This window comes from Peromyscus leucopus, chromosome 2 (assembly GCF_004664715.2).
Source record: "Peromyscus leucopus breed LL Stock chromosome 2, UCI_PerLeu_2.1, whole genome shotgun sequence".
Taxonomy (NCBI): domain Eukaryota; kingdom Metazoa; phylum Chordata; class Mammalia; order Rodentia; family Cricetidae; genus Peromyscus; species Peromyscus leucopus.
In genome coordinates, this window is record NC_051064.1 from 74,002,866 (window position 1) to 74,023,415 (window position 20,550).

At 41.8% G+C, this 20,550-nt stretch overlaps 1 protein-coding gene across 5 annotated transcripts in view; it reads right to left on the bottom strand.

Annotated features, from left to right (window-relative positions):
* Positions 1-20,550, bottom strand: part of Astn2 (astrotactin 2) — a 948,854-nt gene that overhangs the window by 40,140 nt on the left and 888,164 nt on the right. For all 5 annotated transcript variants that reach the window (XM_028887868.1, XM_028887866.1, XM_028887865.1 and 2 more), the window contains one exon: positions 14,249-14,390. In XM_028887868.1, coding sequence (XP_028743701.1) covers positions 14,249-14,390 — 142 coding nt within the window. The remainder of the gene's footprint in view (positions 1-14,248; positions 14,391-20,550) is intronic.

The following is a 20,550-nucleotide window of genomic DNA, read 5'->3' on the forward strand; positions in this document are numbered from 1 at the left end:
ACATTACACAACACATTCATTTATACAATAAATTATATATCACAAAAAATAAATATTTATTGCCTTCCTTTGTATGTGCAGCTAAGTAGATACAGAAAAACAAAATAAATACCCTCTTTACCCCACAAACTTCTCGGACTAACAGAAGCCATATATAATATATATATATATATATATATATATATATATATATATGTTATATATATATGTGTGTGTGTGTGTGTGTGTGCATGTGTATAATCATATTTGATAATTGTAGTGGGTAGATAATTCAGATGATAAGTCAGAGGGTACCATTCTAGGAAACAACTAATAGATGAACAAAATTAATCCAAAGAAGACCTGTGGCATGTGCCAAGGCCCTGTGGTGGGTGAGAACGTAGGCTTTGCTGTCCAAGGCACTCATTAGATGCTAATGTGGATTCCCAATTAGTTAGTGATGGGGAATTTGCCCTCAGGAGGCAGTCTGTGTGAGTTCATATCCTGGCTCTGATATTGACCTTTGTTAAATATTTTTACATCTCTGGGATTTGATTGTCTCATCTGTGAACTGGCAATGATGGAATACTGTCCTCATTGAGAGGTCTAGGTGAGCTTACTTCTGGAAAGCATTTGGAATGGTGTCTGTTATTTAAAAAGCATGTTTTTAAGGACTCACAATTCAAATTGTTAATTATTTTCTTGGAACTCCATGAAAACACTAATGTGAAATAGAAGTAGAAGGTCTTAGTTAGAGAAAACATATTCCAGAGAAGTACCAGAAGAGGTCAAGAGGAAATAGGTGAAGTTAAACCTGGTGATGTGGGCCTATATTCAGAATCTGAAGCAGGGGGATGGCAAGTTCAAGGTTGGCTACAGACTGTGTTCAGGGTTAGTCTAGACTACTTAGGGAAATACTCTCTCTGAAAAAAAAAAAAAAAAAAAAAAAAAAGGACAGCCAAGCAGTCTGTAATCCCAGCACTTTGGAGACAGAGGGAGGTAGATCTCTGAGTGTTTGAGGCCAGCCTGGTCTACACAGTGAGTTCCAGGACAGCCAGAGCTACATAGTGACACCCTGTCTTGGAAAAAATAAATAAAAAAGAGGCTAGAGATACAGCTTAATGGTGGAGTGCTTCTCTGGCATGAATAAGGCCCTGAGTTCAATACTCAGTACAGTAATTAAATAAGTCACACACGCACACACAAGCATACAGGCAAGGATTATTCAGTCAAAAGCAAAAAACTCAGTTTGTCTGTCTCCAAATGGTATAACTTATGCCTTCAGGAGCAGACACCTCACACTAGCAATGTTACTCCAGAGACACCTCTAGGGACTTGTCTCTTGGCCTGCCACTGGCTATCTAGATCTGCATAAGGATATTGAGATTCCTGGAAGAAAGACACGATGCTAAGATGGATAATATGCAAAACTTCACAAGATTAAAGCTAGGACAAACAAAAACACATCTGTGGGGCCACCTCTGTCTTTTTCCCTCAAGGATGTTTTTGTGGATTTCATATCCACCAAGAACCCAGAAAAATGGCTGTTTATTTCTCCTGTGGCTTCTGAGTGTCTTCCTTGCCCTGAGCAATGCCTCTTCAACCTGTTGCAGAACTCAGATCCAATTCAGAAAGAACAATTTCACCTTATTAAGTTCCTGGCCTGCGATAAGGGTGAGAGGAATCAGACACAGCCCCTGGGTCAGATCTGCAACCCACTCACCCACAACCCATCCACAAGTGGGGCACCTCCTGGAGCCTTCTTTGCTAATCTGTGAACGTTTCCCAGAAAGAAATACTCAGTTCTCCTTTTTCTGGCAAGAGAACCTGATGAACCTCCCTGTAAACAGGGCCTCTCCCTCCCCTCCGCACTGGCCTGCACATGCTAATGCAAATCAATCCTGACCCAGCCAGGGGTCTGTGGGAAGGCTGCCAGGCACTGGGGAACAAACACGCCAAGAATGTTATTGCATTTCTGGCATCCTGGGGAAAGAGGGCTGACGGAGGGGAGCTGGGCAGTGAAAGAACAAGCTTGGTGGAGAGAGAAAGGGAGCCGGGATTAGTATGAATGTATACGGTAGTAAGAGGGAAGAACTTGGGAAGGAGTTCGCAGGTGTAAAGGGCCTACTAGGTGTCAGGAACCAATATTTGAAACCTTTCATTTAAATTGTACATGTGCATTTTAAATGTACAATATATTATTCTTCTTGCTTTTTAAAGACAAAATAATGCTTTGGGTGGGGGCGGGGCTAAGCATTGTCTATCTGTTTGTAACAGGGGGTAATTCTTAGCCCAGTAAGTCCTGGAACTCACTGTGTAGCCCAGACTGGCCTCAGACTTGTAGTAATCTTCTTGACTTGGCCTTCAGTAATTTTTCAGAGGTTACTCAATGACCAACTGGTGGAGTCAGGATTTGAATCAGATTTAAAGCTTGAAATTGAAAATTTTCAACTCTTGACCCTTATCGTCTGTGAGAGGCTACATGATTAGTTGTCTTTTGTCAGACTTCCAAAGGAAACTCCGAATACCACTGGTCCACATCCTATGACTTGCATCATCTATCGCTTGCCCTCCATCCCCTGACACAGATCTAAGTCCTGAGCCTCTTATCGGAACTGTTATAAACACATCCAACTATTCTGCCAGCAGCAGTCTCCTCTACTAAGTCATGTACCACAGACACATTTCTTAAATCTGAATCTCCCTTCTCATTGTTGCTCAGAATCCATCAATGGCTGCCTAGCATGCATGATAGGGCTTGAGTACTCCTACTTCTCCGGCCGTGTTTACTGTGAGCTTCAACTATCTTCAACTTTCTATCATCTTCAATGTGGGGTTCTTTCAATATATCATCTCCTTCTTGTTTCAACCATTTATTCTCCTTAGGATGTAAACTACCCTGTTCTCTCCATTCAGTGCTACCAAAACCAAGCTCAAAGACACCTCCTCCTAGGAGCACTGGCTATAACAGATGATAGCTTCCTTATAACTCCCATGCTTTCATTGTATGGCCAATCCCAATCTACCCCTAGGTAATCTACTTGTTACAAACTTGACTCTAACACCAGGTAAAGATTATTCAAAATGAGCCATAGAACTTCCAAGTCCAAGTCAATCTCTGGGTAAGGGAGGCATGGGTATACTGCTGACCTTGGAGTTAGAAAGCTTCTGTTCAAATCAAGGTTCTGCCATTTATCAGTTAAGTGACCTTGGTAAGACATGCTTAAGTTTTATTTTCTTTATCTACAAAATAGGGGGTTAGGGAATTATAGTCCTATCATAGAGGTACTCAACAACAATGCTAAGCTTCTAAGTGTTAGTTGACCTAAAGACCTTAGCACAATGCTGGCATGTAGCCGTCAAGCTTGACAAATGGTTAACAATGGTGTAATGGTAGGCAGGTACTTGTCATTGCTTTGTTGGTGACTAATAGCTATAGCTGTTTATATCAAACACTAACTCAGTCCTGTCATGGAGGGATGCTTATCACTGATCTTTGGTATTTGCTGAATAAGGTATCAACCAAGTGCCAGGCCATTTGGTTGTTATGAGTTTGCAGACATGTAACACATGATTTCTGAAGTCTGCCCTACTATTGGTCAGTGGCAGATTCTCTCTGAATCTAAAGACAAGAAATATATTAGAGACAGGTTCAAGGAACTTGTAAAGGGTAATCAGAAGGAGGCATAAAATATCTCTTCTTTTATCATGTGTTATGGGAAAATGACCCAAATTTGGCCACATTTCATGTTGAAAGAGTGACTAGGGGATTTTGTTTCCTGTCTCAAAACACTCACATTTAAAGAAGAATCTTACATGGATTTGATATGTTTGATGTTCTATTGGTTATACTATGCCTGGGGGTTCTGTATGGGTGAATAATCCTGTTTTTGTTTCACAACAAAACTCACATGAGCTAGGTGGTTCACACCTTCAATTCTAGCACTCAGGAAGTGGAAGCAGGGAGATCCCAAGTTTAAGGCCAGCTAGGCAGGCAGAACAAGTTCCAGGTCAGCCTGAGCTTCAGAATGAGATTCGATTACAATAAAAACAGAAACAAAACTAGGATCCTTTACAGCAAGCAACGGTAATATCTCTATTTTACACAGATATGGAAATTATGACATCCCTCCAAAAAATAAATATCTTATACACTCAGAAACAATGTGAGGTTTAGAATGGCTTTAGGGCAGTTTGTCTCAATTATATGTCCTCAGCCTCAGATGATTTGGGGTACATGGATGCATGGATATAGGATAAGAAAGTAATATGTGGATTAGTGTAGATTTAAGAGCCCTGATCCAATCCACTCTGACTTTGAGTGACATAGGATAGGCTATGGGGATGTTTGGGTCACTGATGTCTGTACTCCCAGACACTGTTATTTTGTACTTCAAATATAAACACAGATTGGGGTTATTGGTAGATGGAAGGGTCTATCCTCAGGAAAAAAGAGAACACAGTAGAAAGGAAAAGTATCAGAAGTCTGGATTTTGTCTGGCCTCTGCCTCTCTACACGCTGTTTCCTTACAATCTGCTAACACCTTCACAGTGTAATTCTGTTCAAAGCCTCCTCCTTCACAGGTGGAAGTGAGAGGAAACTAGGGGAAAGGGGGGCCTCTGTGCAGGGCCTATGCCTGTAGCCAAGGGGAGAGGAAAGGTTAGGAGACCCGGCCTTTGACCTGGCTTCTTTCCTGGAGTCTCAGTCAGAGCAGGAGGGGACTCTCGGACTGGCCTGCTTGTGGTACTGGCAAGGAAAAGGAAGTTTAGACAGACACGGCTTTTTGTCCATGCTCCTAAGATGATTGGCTTGGGTGAGGATTCTCCCTACAGGGGAGAAATCTGTTCCCATTCTGAGCTGTCTCTGTGCTTGTCCCTAAAGGTGATGCTAACATAGACAGTGATAGTAACAGTAACCTTTAAAGAGCCTTGGGTTCAAAGATTTTATATGTTAATCTTGTTTCTGTCTGCCTATGGAACATACAAGTCTTTTAGGATCTTGATTCTTTCATCTGTACACACAGAAAGTGACCTTAAATTCCTTGAGTCATGACCTGCAGATACTCTGTTTGAGTGACCAGTTGTAAGCTGGCTGGAATTCACCTCTTCCCTGCTGCCAGGGAGCTCAGAGAGCACAGTGTCTCTACTGTGGAGCTTCCTCATGTTGTTCACTGGTAATGAGGTTCTCATCTTCTGTGTTACATGACCTCTCCCATCCTGGCCCTTCATATTTCAGCTATATTCTGCTCTGCACCACAATGTCTCCTGTTCTCTAATTCTCATACTCTGTATTCTGCCAGGTGTTGTCTTAATCTCTGTATTAGTTTCCTATGGCTGCCCTAAAAAATTATCACAAGGGTGCCTAGCTTAGTTCGAGGCACCTTGTACAAAACCAACAAATACAACCTTTCTTACAGCTTTTCACACTGCCAGTCGTGTATGAAGTAAAGAAGGAGCTGTCTCCAGATATTTTGGAAATGAGCTAAGCCATGCTGCTCCATTTTGGCCCAGCACATTTTTCACAAAGTTCCAAACTATAAGACCCAATCTTTCTCTTTCTGCCTGCATCCAAAGGTCTATCTGACCTTCAATCCAACCTAGCCTATGTTCCACACTATGGTTAAGATCATTACCTTAAAGCACAGGTTAAAATCCATTCTATATCCCCTCAAAAGACTTTGATGACTCCCTGTTACCTGCAGAAGGAAGTCCAGCTCCTCTGCTTGCCATTCAAGGACTATCTTTGTAGTTCAGAGTCAGTTTCCACCCATTTCCACCCTCTACAAGTTCATATGAGCCGTCTGTGCCCTGTCCTTCTGGAATCCTGGCTGGTATCCCATTTCTGGATGAAATCCTGACGCAGTCTGAAGAAAGAAACAGCCTGCCTTAGAGTCCCCAGCAGGTTTTAGGAGCCTCGCTGTCTGTCGGCTGGAAAACAGCATTATTTTTCCTCTGTGAGTCTCTCTTGGCTAGGGATACATGGCTGTGTTTGCTTCTGGCTTGAAGACAGCTCTTCCCCTCTCTGGGGCCCCAAATGTGCATTTTGGAGAGGTCAGTGTGACCTGATGTTGAAGAGAATTAAGTCTCTAAGCTGCCCCACTCACCCTCATTGTCTGACCAATAAAGCTGGGTACCATAGCCAAGGAAAGTTCACACTCTTCATGACTGGGGAGACCCCAGAGACTCTGGCCCCTGGTGACATCAGGTATGCTTGGCCATGCTCAGCTAATGTACAGAATGGTGGAAGAAGAAAGATCCTGAGATTTCACAAGGCAGACACTGAGAAATGATAAGTGAAGAGAATGAAAAAGAAGGAACAAAGATGCAGACACGGAGACAGCAAGTCAAAGAGAGCTCCATGAAGAAACCAGGACTCGGGAGGCAGAGGCAGGCAGATCTCTGTGTGTTCGAGGTTAGCCTGGTCTACAAAGTGAGTTCCAGGAAAGGCGCAAAGCTACACAGAGAAATCCTTTCTCGGGGGGGGGGGGGGGGGGGGGGGGGGGGGAGGAAACCAGAAGACAGGCAGGCGGGCAGAGTGACACAGAGTGGGAGGTCATCCCCATGACAAAGAGAAGGACAATGGAAGTGAGAGAGAGAGGATGGAAAAGAACAAGCAGAAGCAATAAAGAAGTGGACAGAAGTGAGAGCAAAGAGGAGATTAAGAACGGGGAGGGTCTGGGGGTGACAGAGGGAAGAAAGGAAAGAAAGAAAGAATGGGTGCAATGAAGGAAAGAGGAAAAAATAAAGGGCAGAGAGGTGAAAGGAGAGAAAAAACCAGAAAAGTTTGCAGTGGTAAAGAAAAGGTCAGAGAAGAGCAGGGCAGGAACCACATCCAGGCCCCTCTGGCTTCTTTGCCTCGTGTGTCCTCGACCCACTTTGGCCACAGCTTCATCCCATGCTGGTTCAGACCCTGCAACATGCCCAGCCAGGGAGACTTCCTCCCAGCACACTCTCTCCTGGGAGCTGGGAGTCCCTCAGATGTTGTCTGGGTCATGTCTGGGACTTGGCTCAGAAGTCAAGGGAAAGGAAGAGAGTTCAGTTGTACCCTGAATGAAAGTCTCTTGTGCGGACTAAGGCTGGCTAGAGTCTTGTTATATCTCCTCACTTCTTCCAATCTCTGGAGATGTACAAGCTCTCAATTTTGACAATGTCTTTGGAGGTGGCCTCTTCACGTCTCTACAAATGGATAAGGCGAGACATCCCGATTGTAAATCACTTGGCCAAGGCCTCATGGCCACTAAGGATAAGAGACAGTGTGACCCTTGGGTCTCTGGCCTCTCATCAACTGGGCAAGCACTTTGGAAAGCTAGCCCTAGAAGACTCTTGATGACTTTCATTCTGTTTCCAGTAAATTCTGTGCTGATTCTTGGCATGAGGAGAGGAAGTGAAGAGGGTAGGGTAGGAATGTAAATTTTAAAAAGCGTTTGAATGTCATCTAATACATAATTTAGGATCCATGATAGTGCCCTTAACTGCTTTTGCAATGGGCTTTCTAGATGGTACAGGAATGAAGGGTAGCGTGAGGGTGGTAGAAAGGCCACACATTCTGACCAAGGCTCTAGGACCCCTGAGTGTTTGGAAAGGCATCCCTTGGCTGGTTGCCAAAGCTTTTTTCACAGAAACATGGGAGTCTAGAGACTCGGGACCAGCTCATCACATGAAAGCCAGAGGTAAAACCACCTAAAATGGGTGGGAGTCTGTTCCTAGGCAGAGTGGGCAGCACAGACACTCAGGGTTTACTGTTTTATGGTGCTGTGAGACTGCAGGGCATAACAAAAGTACAAGTTCTAGAGTTGGTTGTGTAGGATTTCATGGGGAAGCTGAAAGCTGGTTTCATATATTGTTCCCAACTCATCTGTGCAAGGATCTTTGTGCGAAAAGTCCCCTTTCCGTGCCATGACATGTACCATGCCTTCATTAGATTATTGTCTTATTCTTCTAGTGAGGGTAATTTTGAGCTCAGGCACTGGACTTGTGGTCATGTTGTCAAGAACCTCTGTGCATTAGTTACTCTACCTGGATGCAGAAACCTTTAAAAGATTGATTCATATAGGGTTTTCGAAAGAGAAAGAAAAATAGAGAAGATGAAGAAGGACACAGAGACAGAGGAGGTGTTGGGGGATGGCAGCAGAAAAGTCACTCTAGTATAGAGTGGGAATTTCTTGATTGGTAAGGGAAGGAGGAGAGAGTTGTGAGTGACTGAAGAGAAGTGGGTGTGAGCTAGACTTCTGCTCTAAAATAGAAATTTATTCAACATTTAACAATTATTAATTGGCGGTTTGCCTGGTATCATACAGTTTTAGGCATTATAAATACAGGGTGGGCATAGCATGAAAAGCATAGATTTTGTTCTTATGGACTTCCAGTGTGAAAGGACAGATGAGAAACAAACACATTAAATCATTATGGTGTAGCTAGAGTTTTCAGGGCCAATCAGGACTGGGGAAAACTCTAGCTACATTATGGCTCTTAAAACTGTGCATGAGGCAAGTGGGGTCCATTTCAGGGTCAAAGAAGAGTGAGAAGGAAAGTCAGGAACCACTGTGGAGAAAGTCAAGGGAAAGTGGGCATTGGTGATAAGTGCCTCAAAGAAACAGCTATTCCTGGACAGTGATAAGGGAAGTAGCCAGAGTCAGGGATGGATACAACATACTCTCTCACTGGAATATGGTAAGCATCAGGCTGCTAACAGAAACCATGGAAGGCATTGCTTTTGAGGTATAATACAGCATCACAAATAGTAATAGTGGTTATTATTATTATTGCTTTTCCTAAAGTACCAAGAATGAGTGAGGTGGTATTTTTTTTGTCCTTTTCATGTATCAGTTCACCTCTGAGGTAGGTCCTATCATAATTCTACCTTACATGTGAAACAGAGAGGTGGACAGACTTGTCCAAGCCCATATTGTGGTTAAATCAAAGGTTTGCAGCCAAGATAAAACCTACCTCTGTCTACCACAGAGGCCTGATTGGTGTGTGTGTGTGTGTGTGTGTGTGTGTGTGTGTGTGTGTGTGTGAGAGAGAGAGAGAGAGAGAGAGAGAGAGAGAGAGAGAGAGAGAGAGAGAGAGAGAGAGAGAGAGAGGGAGAGAGAAGAGGGGTGTTTACTGGGTATGTGGATTCACAAGCTTCTTTGTCTTTCCTATTACTTTTCTTTGATAACCCTTCACATGTGCCCACAATCTAAGGAAATATCAATCTATCATTTCACCTAATATCTCATGTGATATTTAGAACAACCTCTGAAAGTACAGTTTGTTATTTCCTGGTTTACAGAGGTGATTAATTATCTCAATTGTATAGATGGGAAAGATGAGGCCTGAAGTACTGTCTCAGAGCAAAGGCTGTGATCTCCGTCTTCTAGTACCCAAGCCTGGCATTCCTCCCATTGTGATCAGTGCTGCTCACTACTAGAAAGCCTCCCTCTGGTTTTTCCTACAACTCCACCCACATGTGTGGGCAAGAGCATGGGTAGAACATGGTAGGGGCATTGTTATCACCTGGGATGTGAACTCATCTCTAGTCCTTCTTTGTTATGTGACTGTGCAAAATCATTGCTCCTTAAAGCCCAGTTTCTATATACAGGATAGGGGAGATGATAAGAGCACAGCTACCACATCATAGGGCTGTGGTGAGGATTACATGAGACCATGTGTATGCCTTGCATGGTTCCTGGCGCAGTGACTTCTGCATGTGAGAGTGTTCCTTATTACCGTTATCCAGAAAGGGAAGGTGTAGCATTGTGAGGACCAGAATTCTGGTTTGGATTCTGAATGTCTACCTAGTGCATAACTCTCAGGACCACTGAGTCTAACTTTTCTTTATGCAGGCAGAATTTCATTTCTGTAGGAGGAGGAGGACAAGGAGGAGAAGAAGGAGAAGGAGGAGGAGGAGGAGGAGGAGGAGGAATTGGCCCAAGGTGGTATTGAGCATCTAGAATGGAGAATGGCTGTCTGCCTTCTGACCTCAGAACCTTGTTTTATGCAATTCCCTTCTTCCTCCAGGGCCTTGGTTTTTCTTCTACTCATCCAGCCCCACCCACCCCTATGAAGTCTTTCCCCTGAGACTCTGTTCCCATCATGGATGCTGGCACTTGGATGCAATACCCAGGCTCCTTTGGCATTCCTTTCATAGAGCAGAAGCCAGAGAGGTGAAGGTGGGCCTGAGGCAAGCCTCTGAATGTGTGGGAATGAGCCCCCCACCCTAGGAATCAAGCCTGGCTGCTCCTGGCATGTGCACTGAGGACCCCTTGGCAGCCAGCCATTATTAGAGGAGGCAAGGCAGCCAAGACAAGACGGAGGCTAATTACCTTGAGTAATAGGAAATTGGAAAGCAGTTACAAGAAGAGTGTCTAGGCCCCTAGCCAGGTAAGGACAGGGACAACAGCCTAGCCATGCTACAGCCATTGACCCAAGGGGACACTCCCACTGAAGATCACCCTTGGACTCCAACTCCCCAGGGGATCAGAAGCTGGCCCCACTGTTGGGCCTTTGGGGGACCCTCTCCTTTTTTTGCTCTTGTTTGTTTTCATTCAAAGCAAAACAAATGAAACAAACAAGGAAATTCAATTTAAATGGGGTACGGTTGCTGATGTTTCTGGATGGTTACACGGGGGTGAGCTCAGGACAGAAAATAAGCCTTGACCTTCACTCCTCCGATTGGTCTCACCCTGAAGCACTGTGTAAAATTACATGGATGGAGGGGCTGCAAAAGCAATTTGCCTTCCAAGGTAGGGCAAAAAAGGGAGTTTGTACGAGAGCGGGGGGTGGAGGGCGGGGGTGGGGTGGGCAGAGGCAAAAATTCAAATGAGAAATAGAGCGGAGAAACTGAGATGCACTCTGATAAATAAAATCTTAGGAGAGTAACATGGGAAGGCCAGGGCCAGACCTAGCCAGGAATCCATATGGAAAATAACCAGAGAAAGTTTACAAGATAAAGAGACGCTAATAAGGGAACAGAGAAGCCCTGCAGGGGCAAAAGGAAAGTGGCAGAAGCAGATAATTGGGAAGGGCAGGAGTCCTGGGGCAAGGATGGAGAATAGATTCCATGGAGGCACTATGATACCCAGAACTCTCAAGCTGTAGTGACTCTAGTGCACCTTCCTTTCAAAGTTGCTGAAGCTTCAGACCAGGGAGGGCAGATGGAGTCTGAGCCCAGCAGAAGTTGGGGGAGCAGGGCGGGAGCCCAGGCTCTTGGGTAGACACATATGTGGTCCTGTTCTTTCTCCCCGGCCAGCTGAATCATTTGGGGAGCTTGGATGGAGGACCTAGTGTCTGACTGTGCTTGTCATGACAGCTCTGTTCTTTCTGAGTCTTTCCTCCTCTGAATCTGCCCCCTCCCCTTTTCTAGACACCCCAGAGGACACTTCTCAGAACTGGTATGACCCAATCTTTCTTCATGGAAACTTCCTCCAGAGTTGTCCTCGAAAGAAAAGGACCCTGATAATGAGGGGTTAAGTCAGAGATCAAAATGGAGAAAATAGTTAAACCTTCCTGCTGGCCTCCTGTGCACCAGAATTCTGGCAAATTGCCCTTTTCCTAGTTTTTATTACTCTTAACAAAGTTCTCTGTTCTAGAACCTTGTAAAACACGACCCTTTTTCTAGAGGAAGAACTTGTCACTTAGAATAGTGAACAATCACTTGTTTGGTGTCACTTTCTTAGCACATGGGGAGGGGGGCGGGGTGTGTGTGTGCAGAATCAGGATTCACACCCAGGGTAGCCTGTCCCCAAAGCCTGTGCTCTTTCGACGGCCACATGCAGTATTCTTGGCTCAGAAGAAAGAAAAGAAATTTTGCCGAGGAATGAGCAAGCAGAAAATGAGAAACCCCAAGAACAGACACGGGAGCTATTTTAAAACTCAAGACCAAGTCGGTCAGACTTCACGGGAGGAGAGCCGCCAGTGGGATGGGAGACAGTTCCAAACAACACCCTGGCTCCCTGTCAGAGAAGCCCAGATCCCAGGGCCATTAATAAAATCTATTTAAAAAGAAAATAAATAAAACAAAGAGGTGTCCAGAGATAGGAAAGACAAACTCATGACAAACACATTCCCAAAGCAGAGGAAGGAAGGAGACCCTACCCCAGGAATTGGGAAGCAGAGATGGTGCCAGACCATTGGAAAAAGAAAAAACGAGGGGAAATATTTATCATATTTAAAGAATAGTAGCCGATTCATCAGCTCTCAGTGTCAATTGCTTTGGAGGAATTTATAAACACATCTCATTGCTTTCTGTAGACATTAGCTAAGCTAATACCACATTGCTACAGTGCCACCCAAAGGCAGGGCTACTCCTTCTGACCCAATGGAGAGAACCACCAGGTAAGGCTCTGACCTATTTCTCACTGCTTACTCATCTGACCCATCAATTGGAGGATAAACAGGGCAATGAGGAAATTCATAATTGTCACAATTAGGTAGCAACTGCAACAGAGATAACAGTTGCCACTTGCTACACTCTAACTAGGGGCTCACACCAAGGAGCCTAGAAGGGTAGATTGATATGAGAATGGGTAGATAGATGGAAAGATGGACAAAAAGATAAAAGGGAAGTCTCAGGGAGACACACACGTTCTCATAGAGAAAGAACTGGAGGCTCAGAGAATGAACACTAATGAAGAGAAAGGCATGGGTTTGATTTGAGATCTGTCTGCCTCTAGTGTACACCCTTAAGGAAGGGCATAGATATCAGGAGCCAGTCATCAGGAAATAGTCTAAAACTCCACTTCCTTGAGAGCACCATAGTTTTTAGTGTCAGACAAGATCTCACAGCTTTGACTTTAGCTGTGTGCTTGCCACATTGCACAGGTGCAGTGACTCCAGAGTCCAGACACCCAGTACTTACTGATTCCGAGACTGGGCAGTTGGGCTCTCAAAGCCTAGATCCAGTCCCAGTGTTCACCATCAAGTCTGTGAACGTTCCATAAGGCACAGAGTACATCACACTTCTCTGGTTGGCTTGCCGGCTAGCTCTGTGCACCACAGACCCCCCTTTTCTGTCATTTCCTGATCCCACATGATTGAAGAGAATGTTTGAATCATAAAAACTGCAAGGTCATAGAGTCTGAGTTACAAGGTCCAGCTCACAGTGACATTCTTAAGTTTGGTCTATTGATGTATTTGTAGGGCAACTTAATTAAGGTTATACAACTAATGTACCAAACCCATATGTGTGTATCCTTTCATATCACTGTCATATTTTAAGTTAACAGAGGATAGGGCCTTTGGTGTCAGCCACATGCATGCTCAAGAATACCTTAGTGCAGTAGGAAGACATAAAAAAATCCTTAGAAAATGTGGGCATGAAATGAAAATTCTACATGAGATTATATAAATAGATGGATAAATTTTATGGATAGATGAGTGGAAGAAGACGCAGAAGGAGAGATAAGTGGAGGATAGATGAATGGTTAAGCAGATAAATAAAAGAGGAATAAATAATGATGATGCAAATAAAAGAATTATTAGAGTATCTGTTAATACAGTTAACATCTCACCAGTTACAGCTTTCTAAGGTAATAAAGGAGGTGACCTGTGATTTCATCATTAGGAATATGTTGATCTGGTCTCTAGAGCTCTTTAGTGTTATTTATGATGGCTGCCTCCAGATGTGGCAATACTCATTGTGACTGGAAACAAAACCAAGCCTCCTGTTTCCTTTGACATTATCAATTCAATCTGACAGTGACTTCTAGGAGTTTAGATATAATGAGTCCACTAAATCCCAATGTATATCATGTATATATATATATATATATATATATATATATATATATATATATCTGTATACATTTATATACACAGGCATAAACACACACATACATACATACATATATATATTAAAGAAGATGTATATTTGAGCTGCATATATCAGTATAACTGAATATATGCATATACACACATATACTTATCTCAGAGATACTATGAAAATCAGAAAAGAGCAGTAGGCAGGGATTGCCACGCCAGTTCTCCTTAATAAGCTGTTCTGTGACCCAGAGTAAATTATTGACTTTTTCTTGGTTGCAGATTATTCATCAGTAGAAATAAAATAGAACTTAGTATCTAGCCTCTATGGGCCCTGTGGTAGTCACCTTGCATGCCTCTCTGTGGTCTACATTCTAAACAGAAACTTATAAGCCTTTGACTCCCAAGGTCACATATAGATAAGCTAAGAAACATTGGGCTGCTCTGAAAAGAATTACTCCATTTATCCCTCCCAGGCTTAAACCCACATTCACTGCTTCATATTCCCTATAAACCCATTGCTTCTTACTTGTAAAGACCATCCGGTTCCAAGCACTTGAAGATCACTGAGTAGATACTGACTTCAGGGACCTCTCCATGGCTTCGACCAGCTGCTACACAAGATGTGCCCAGGCCAGAGAGTAAGTCATCAGCAAAACTCAGGAATTCTCCTGGAAGGAGACAAAAACAGATGAGCTCTCCAGTGCATGCCTTGGTGAAAAGACATTACCAGGGAAAAGGGCAGATCTGAAAATGTCACAAATTGGCATCTTTGGTGTCTAGTCTCTATATGATTTTTGTTTGTTGTTTGTTTTTTAAGATGGCTTCTTGCCATGTACCAAACATTGGCTTTGAACTTGTTAATCACTTTCTGCAGTTCACCACCCATTTGTAGGAATTATAGCTATAAGCCACCATGCCAGGCACATGATGACTGTTCATATTTATGCCTGAGATTCACTACCTGTGAAATAAAAGAATACTAATGCAGAACTTTGGAAGATATGGCAAAGCTAAAATGAAGTAAATTATTCTATAACAAAATGTATGTAAAATCAAAGGAATTACTCTTTCTTTTGTGTAGAATAACTGTTTCAATACTGTCACAGCCATGACTCCATATTTAAAGACTTTCCTTAAAGCTGCAGATTTTTCCTTGTATACTGAAGGAGTTGGATTTAGGATAAAAGAGTTTTCATATTACGTGGTCACTCTTAGGTGCTCATGCTGGATTCATAGAGTGTTATTCTGAGGTGGAAATAGATCTAGATGAGTTATAGGAGAAGAATTCTATGATTGATGAGTGATGAAGGCCATGGGCACAGGAGATAACAACAGAAGCCATGTTAAGTAAGTCTGAGTCCCCAAACTCAATGGTTCCTGAAAGCTAATTCAGTCATTGGATTTAAGGAAACAGTTGAAGTTAACTAGAAAAAAGAACTCCATGAGAGAGACTAGGAAGTAAAAGCTGGTAAGATAACTAAACTTTTAGAATTTAATAATCTAGAGTTAGCTCTGACAGGAGTTCATTGCATTGGTTCAGACAGTGGAATTTTCATTTCTGTACCTTAGTTTTCTTCTATGTAAGGTGAAAGTATACAATAATTTTTTTTTCTGAGACAGGGTTTTTCTGTGTAGTTTTGGTGCCTGTCCTGGATCTCACTCTAGACCAGGCTGGCTTCGGACTTTCAGAGCTCTGCCTGGCTCTGCCTCTCTAGTGCCGGAATTAAAGGCATGCACGACTGCCACCCGGCTATACCACAATAATTCTTGAAAAAATAATATAGATGTGCAAAAATATGTAAAGAGAGACAGTGTCCTACTATTTCATCTTGGCACAGATTAAGAGATAACTAAATCTTTAACAATATAGAAATGACTATCAGTTTGGCAATTGTAGCTCAATGATACAGAGGAATACTGTATAGACTTTAAAAATAACTTCTGGTGAAAATATAAAGGTATATAAAAGTTTATGACACATTTTAAGCTAAAATAGGACAATTATAGAATATAATTTTGTGGAAATTTTACACACAAACACACACAATGATTTTAAAACAAGAGGAACAAAAATATAGCAAATGCTTAGTTGTATTTTTGAAGTGAAACAATGAATACTTTTCTGTCTTAGTTTTGCTTATCCCTAATTTTAAAATTATCTTCAATAAAAACATACAGCTTTTGTAAAAATAAAAATCAATAAAAATTACTGAAAATAGATAAAGTAAATGGGCCTAAACAGCCTCTTAGTTCCTTTCTAAATTTAAAAATTGGATAATTTTGAAGCAAAACTAGCATGTGAGGAGATATTTTATACCACACAGCATGAAGTGCTATGAGTCCTCCATCCATTGCTTCCTTACATACATTCATATAAAAGAGTTAATTAGTTACCCTCCCGTGGGGATAATGTTCTTCCCAGAAGCCAGAGGTGACAAAATAAACAGCTTATTATCAGATATAGGATATCACCCCTCAAGTTGTTCGTCATATGTGTCTCAAATTCTCCAAAGCAATACAGGATATTGTCAAGATTCTTGATTGTCTACCAGAACTTTGTGATAAGACCCTATTGTTGCAGACAAGACACACTTTGGTCTTAAGCCATGAAAAAAATCAAGTTGGTAATTGACCAGGAAGCTTCCCCTCTACTGGGTAGCTTTCATAGTATCAGAAGTTGCTGTGCAGGATGCTTGGTAGACAAGGTCATCAACAACCAAGCTGTGAACTACAATAATACTTAAAGGGCAATATATGTTCATGGGTGCAATAGTGGTATAAACATTGTGGGGGTAACCAACTGCTTTCTGGTTGAATTTAAAGCCCACTTCACAGAAGAAAATATATGCTTAGTATTATAAACCTGACCAAGAATCAAAGGTTCAGGAGAACAAATGCCCCAGGAATGAACATGCTATCATTACTTTACTAAATGAGCATAGCATCAAACTGCCCTCTAAATTCTTATTTCTATACTCAAAGACTGGAACAGCTTTCAGATCTTAATGGAAAAGTGTCTTTATGTAATGTATGGTGGTTAATGTACAAATCTACCACTGGTCAAAGCACACAGAATAAATATCAGTAGAGTACTCAGCCACAAATGAAATATCTTTATCATACCCCGCCCCATTCAAGACCATCCTGAAAGTGGGGGGAGAAATATGTAAGAGCCAGAAGTCAGGAATGATGGAGCAAGATGATGTCTTCTGAACATGGCTGGACTGCTGCACTCGTGAATTCACAGTAACCTGTGCTTGCCTACACAATATCTATAAAAGATCAAGCCAGTCAATGTTCCAGCTGAGATAGGGGCTGGAATGCCCATAGATGGCTCAGGAACACCCATACCAAACCAAGCAGCTAATTGATAGTTGATGTCTTCTTGGGGAAGGAGAATCAGTTTTCTTTAAAAGTATGGTCTTTGGTAGGACAGTCATGTTCCAGTGGATAATTCTAAATCCCTTATTATGTAGGTAGCACAAACTGAATTAGGTGGGTTAGAAATCGAGAAGGAGAAAATGTATATGGGGAGGATCTTAGAAGTTAGGTGGAGAAGTGGAGTGAATATGATCAAAATATACTGCTTGTATGTATGAAATACTAAAAAATTAATAAAACTATATTTTGAGTGTCCCACCCAGCTCTGATGCCTATGAACTACAACAATAACCAGCACAATAACTCTAAGAGTATAGTAGTAGCACATCATGTTTACCCTAACAGCAACCAATAGCTCTATAATTGGCATTAAGACAACTCAACAAGAGGGAAGTAGAATGGTACTGGAAACCTAGCCAACTACTCAGGGCTAGTGGAGTCATGGATCTTAGAGGAGAATTTATAGCCACCCCTTTACTAAACCAGCATAATCCCTTACTATACTCTAAATATTTGTCCTTATACTGACAAATAAGTGCAGTCCTCATCCCATATCAAGGAAACTTCTTTACAAAAGACCATTAAAGAAAACCACAATCAATGAAAATGCAGAATTAGTATCCCAGTCCCAGTGGGTACATCTACAAAACAACTCAATCTACAGCTCAAGGAACACTGAGGAAGAGGGAGCAGATAGATTTTTAAGAGCCAGAGGATCAGGGAGTTTGCTGTGAGACTATCTTATAGCAATATCAGAAGTTACACCAGTAGAGTCTCACCCATGTGACTGCCCAAACATCAGCTAGAAAGTAAACCTGAGTCTAGAAAGAAACAAAGATTTCTAGAAGCAGAAGCATGCTTATTATTGAGATGTAAATGAAGCTTTTATCTGCTGTAGCCTTAGACACCACATATCTACTGTAGGCCTCTTACAGTGACCTTTTTTGATAGCATAATCATATGTCACCGAACATTTTCATTCTAGTAGATATCAAAGTAAAATAGTATATGGGACTAACAAATGCGAAAGAAAGGAGAAAATTGGATGGAGTAAAGGTATTGTTTCACTTAGTCTCAGGATTGCAAGTCTGGCTGTTTGTATTTGTTTTCATACAGCTTGGTTCCATGTCTGCTTTTCAATTTATTTCCAGAGATCCATTGAAGAAATTGGCTCTTCATGAGGGAAGTTAGTATGCCTGTAACTAATATTAATTAGCTCTCTGGAAGCAAAAAGATGGCTGGCTTTCATTTTCAAATGGACACAGCTTTCCAGATATTTCCACAAATCTCAGAATCATTTGGGCCAAGGATTAAAGCTTTATAAGCATGTTAGGTCAGTCGGCACAGTTCTAACTTCTATGTAGCTCCAAGTATTGTGACTATAGTTCAAGTGAAAAACCCAGATGACCTGGAGTATAGCAACTCATAAGGAGGGCACTATAGAAATACATAGTGTCCAGCTCTCATTGGGGTTACGTGCAAATAATGACTGAAGAAACTTAATAGGAAGGGAACTGATATTTTAGTATGTACATCACCTTTTTCAATTAATCCTTAAAGCAACTAAAAAGTTTGAAATCATCACTCTACAGTAAAGTGGAGGTTAAAATTGCAAAAGAAGGGTTTAAGACCTGAACCTCTAATCTTCCAGTGCTGAAGCTTCATCTTTTATACTATACTGCCTCCTGGAGAAGATTTTAGGGGGATACTGATCAAAAGCTGATTTTCTAGGAGTTGTTCAATTTATAATTAAGTTCATGGCACCCTTTTAGTGCTATGGGCTTGTGGAATGCAACAATAAAAGAAATGGTCCCTGACCTTCTACAGCTTGTAATCTGACAACAGGAAGGGTTGTTAAATACAAGAACAGACCCATGAAGTTTGCTTTTCTTGGCTTTCTGCTTCACATTGCAATGTGGAGACAGGTGAATGAATGACTCTTCAGTGTCCTTCCTTACCTAGTGGTCAGGGGCCTAAGAAAGACCTCAGGGGACTTGTCAGTGCACAAATGCAGATCAGAGCAGTTCACCCATGTGTATTTTGCTTCTGCCACATGCTGTACTCTGTGTCTGACAGTGCTACAATTTACTAAGTACTAACGTAATGCAGTAGGTAAGAGCCTTTGCTCTGCATTTACTCTACAGAGGACAAAACCTTTGTATAATCTCACATACTGGCTGCTCTTCATAAGATCCTTACCTCTGTGCATCTATTTCCTTTTTCAATCTGGAGAAATAAAATAGCATTGTCTATAAAAGGTATATAAATGTGCATACATTGTATATAAAATGTAGCATTGTAAATATACAAAATACCACATACAAATTAATCAGCAAAATGCCTAGCACACAGGAAGAACTTTAAAAAAAGCTGCTATTATTGTTTGACTGTATTTGTTGTTGCCATCACCACAGTGTAGAGAAGGGGATTCTTAGAGATCATTTTGTCTCTGCTTCTCCACTCGTACATGATGCCTGGAGAAGTGATGTTTCCATCACTATACACAGACATGGGAGTTGAAACGGAGCTTTGCTCTCTTCACCCCTTTAATATATAACACTTTTCTCAGGCAGACACACAGATGTTAAGAGCTTTTCAAGTTGTCACTGGACACCTTCCTCTTCAATTTCTGACTTCTCCATTCAATGTGAACACTGCACAGATTTTTTGGGCATTTAGTATGTAGTAGACTCCACATTAGGTGTAGGATCCCACCCTGCCATCATCCTAAAACCTGCAATTTCTGAGAAAGATATAAAGTACACCACAAACAGAAGAGTTTGAATTGGTCTCTAGTGTAATATATTCTAACAGTGGTTTGCAAATTACAATGGATGGAACCCAGGGTGAGGGTTGAACACCATGGGGAGCTACCATTGGCCTCCTCTATATCCACATTCAACCATATTAGCGATCTATGTTTTACTTAGTTTTTCTCTTTATTTGATATTCATTTTATTTTGATTTGTGTATGTGGCTTTATATACATGAGTGCATGTGTCTGCTGAGGCCAAGGGCATTGGATCTTCCTGGAGCTAGTTTCGGGTGGTGGTGAGGAATCTTCATATGAACACTTACCTCCAAAAAAGTCCTCTAGAGGAGGAGTATGTGCTCTTAACCACTGGGCCATCCCTTCAGCCCCATTTAGTTTTACTTTAAAAGTGCAAAAATGTTTATACAAGCTTGGTTTAAAAGGTTTATTTCTATTTTTAGAAACATAAAAAAGAATCTGTGTTGCCTGGGTGTGTGGTATTATTGCCATATTCCCCACATCAAAGACCAAGAACAACTTTGTGCTTTGTGGTGTTATTCTTTTTTTTTTTTTTCATTTTTCTTTATTAAGAAATTTTCTACTTACTTTACACATCACCCACAGATTCCCCACTCCTCCCTCCTCCTACCCTCCAGCCCTCCCTCCCTAACCACCCCCAATCCCCACATCCCCTA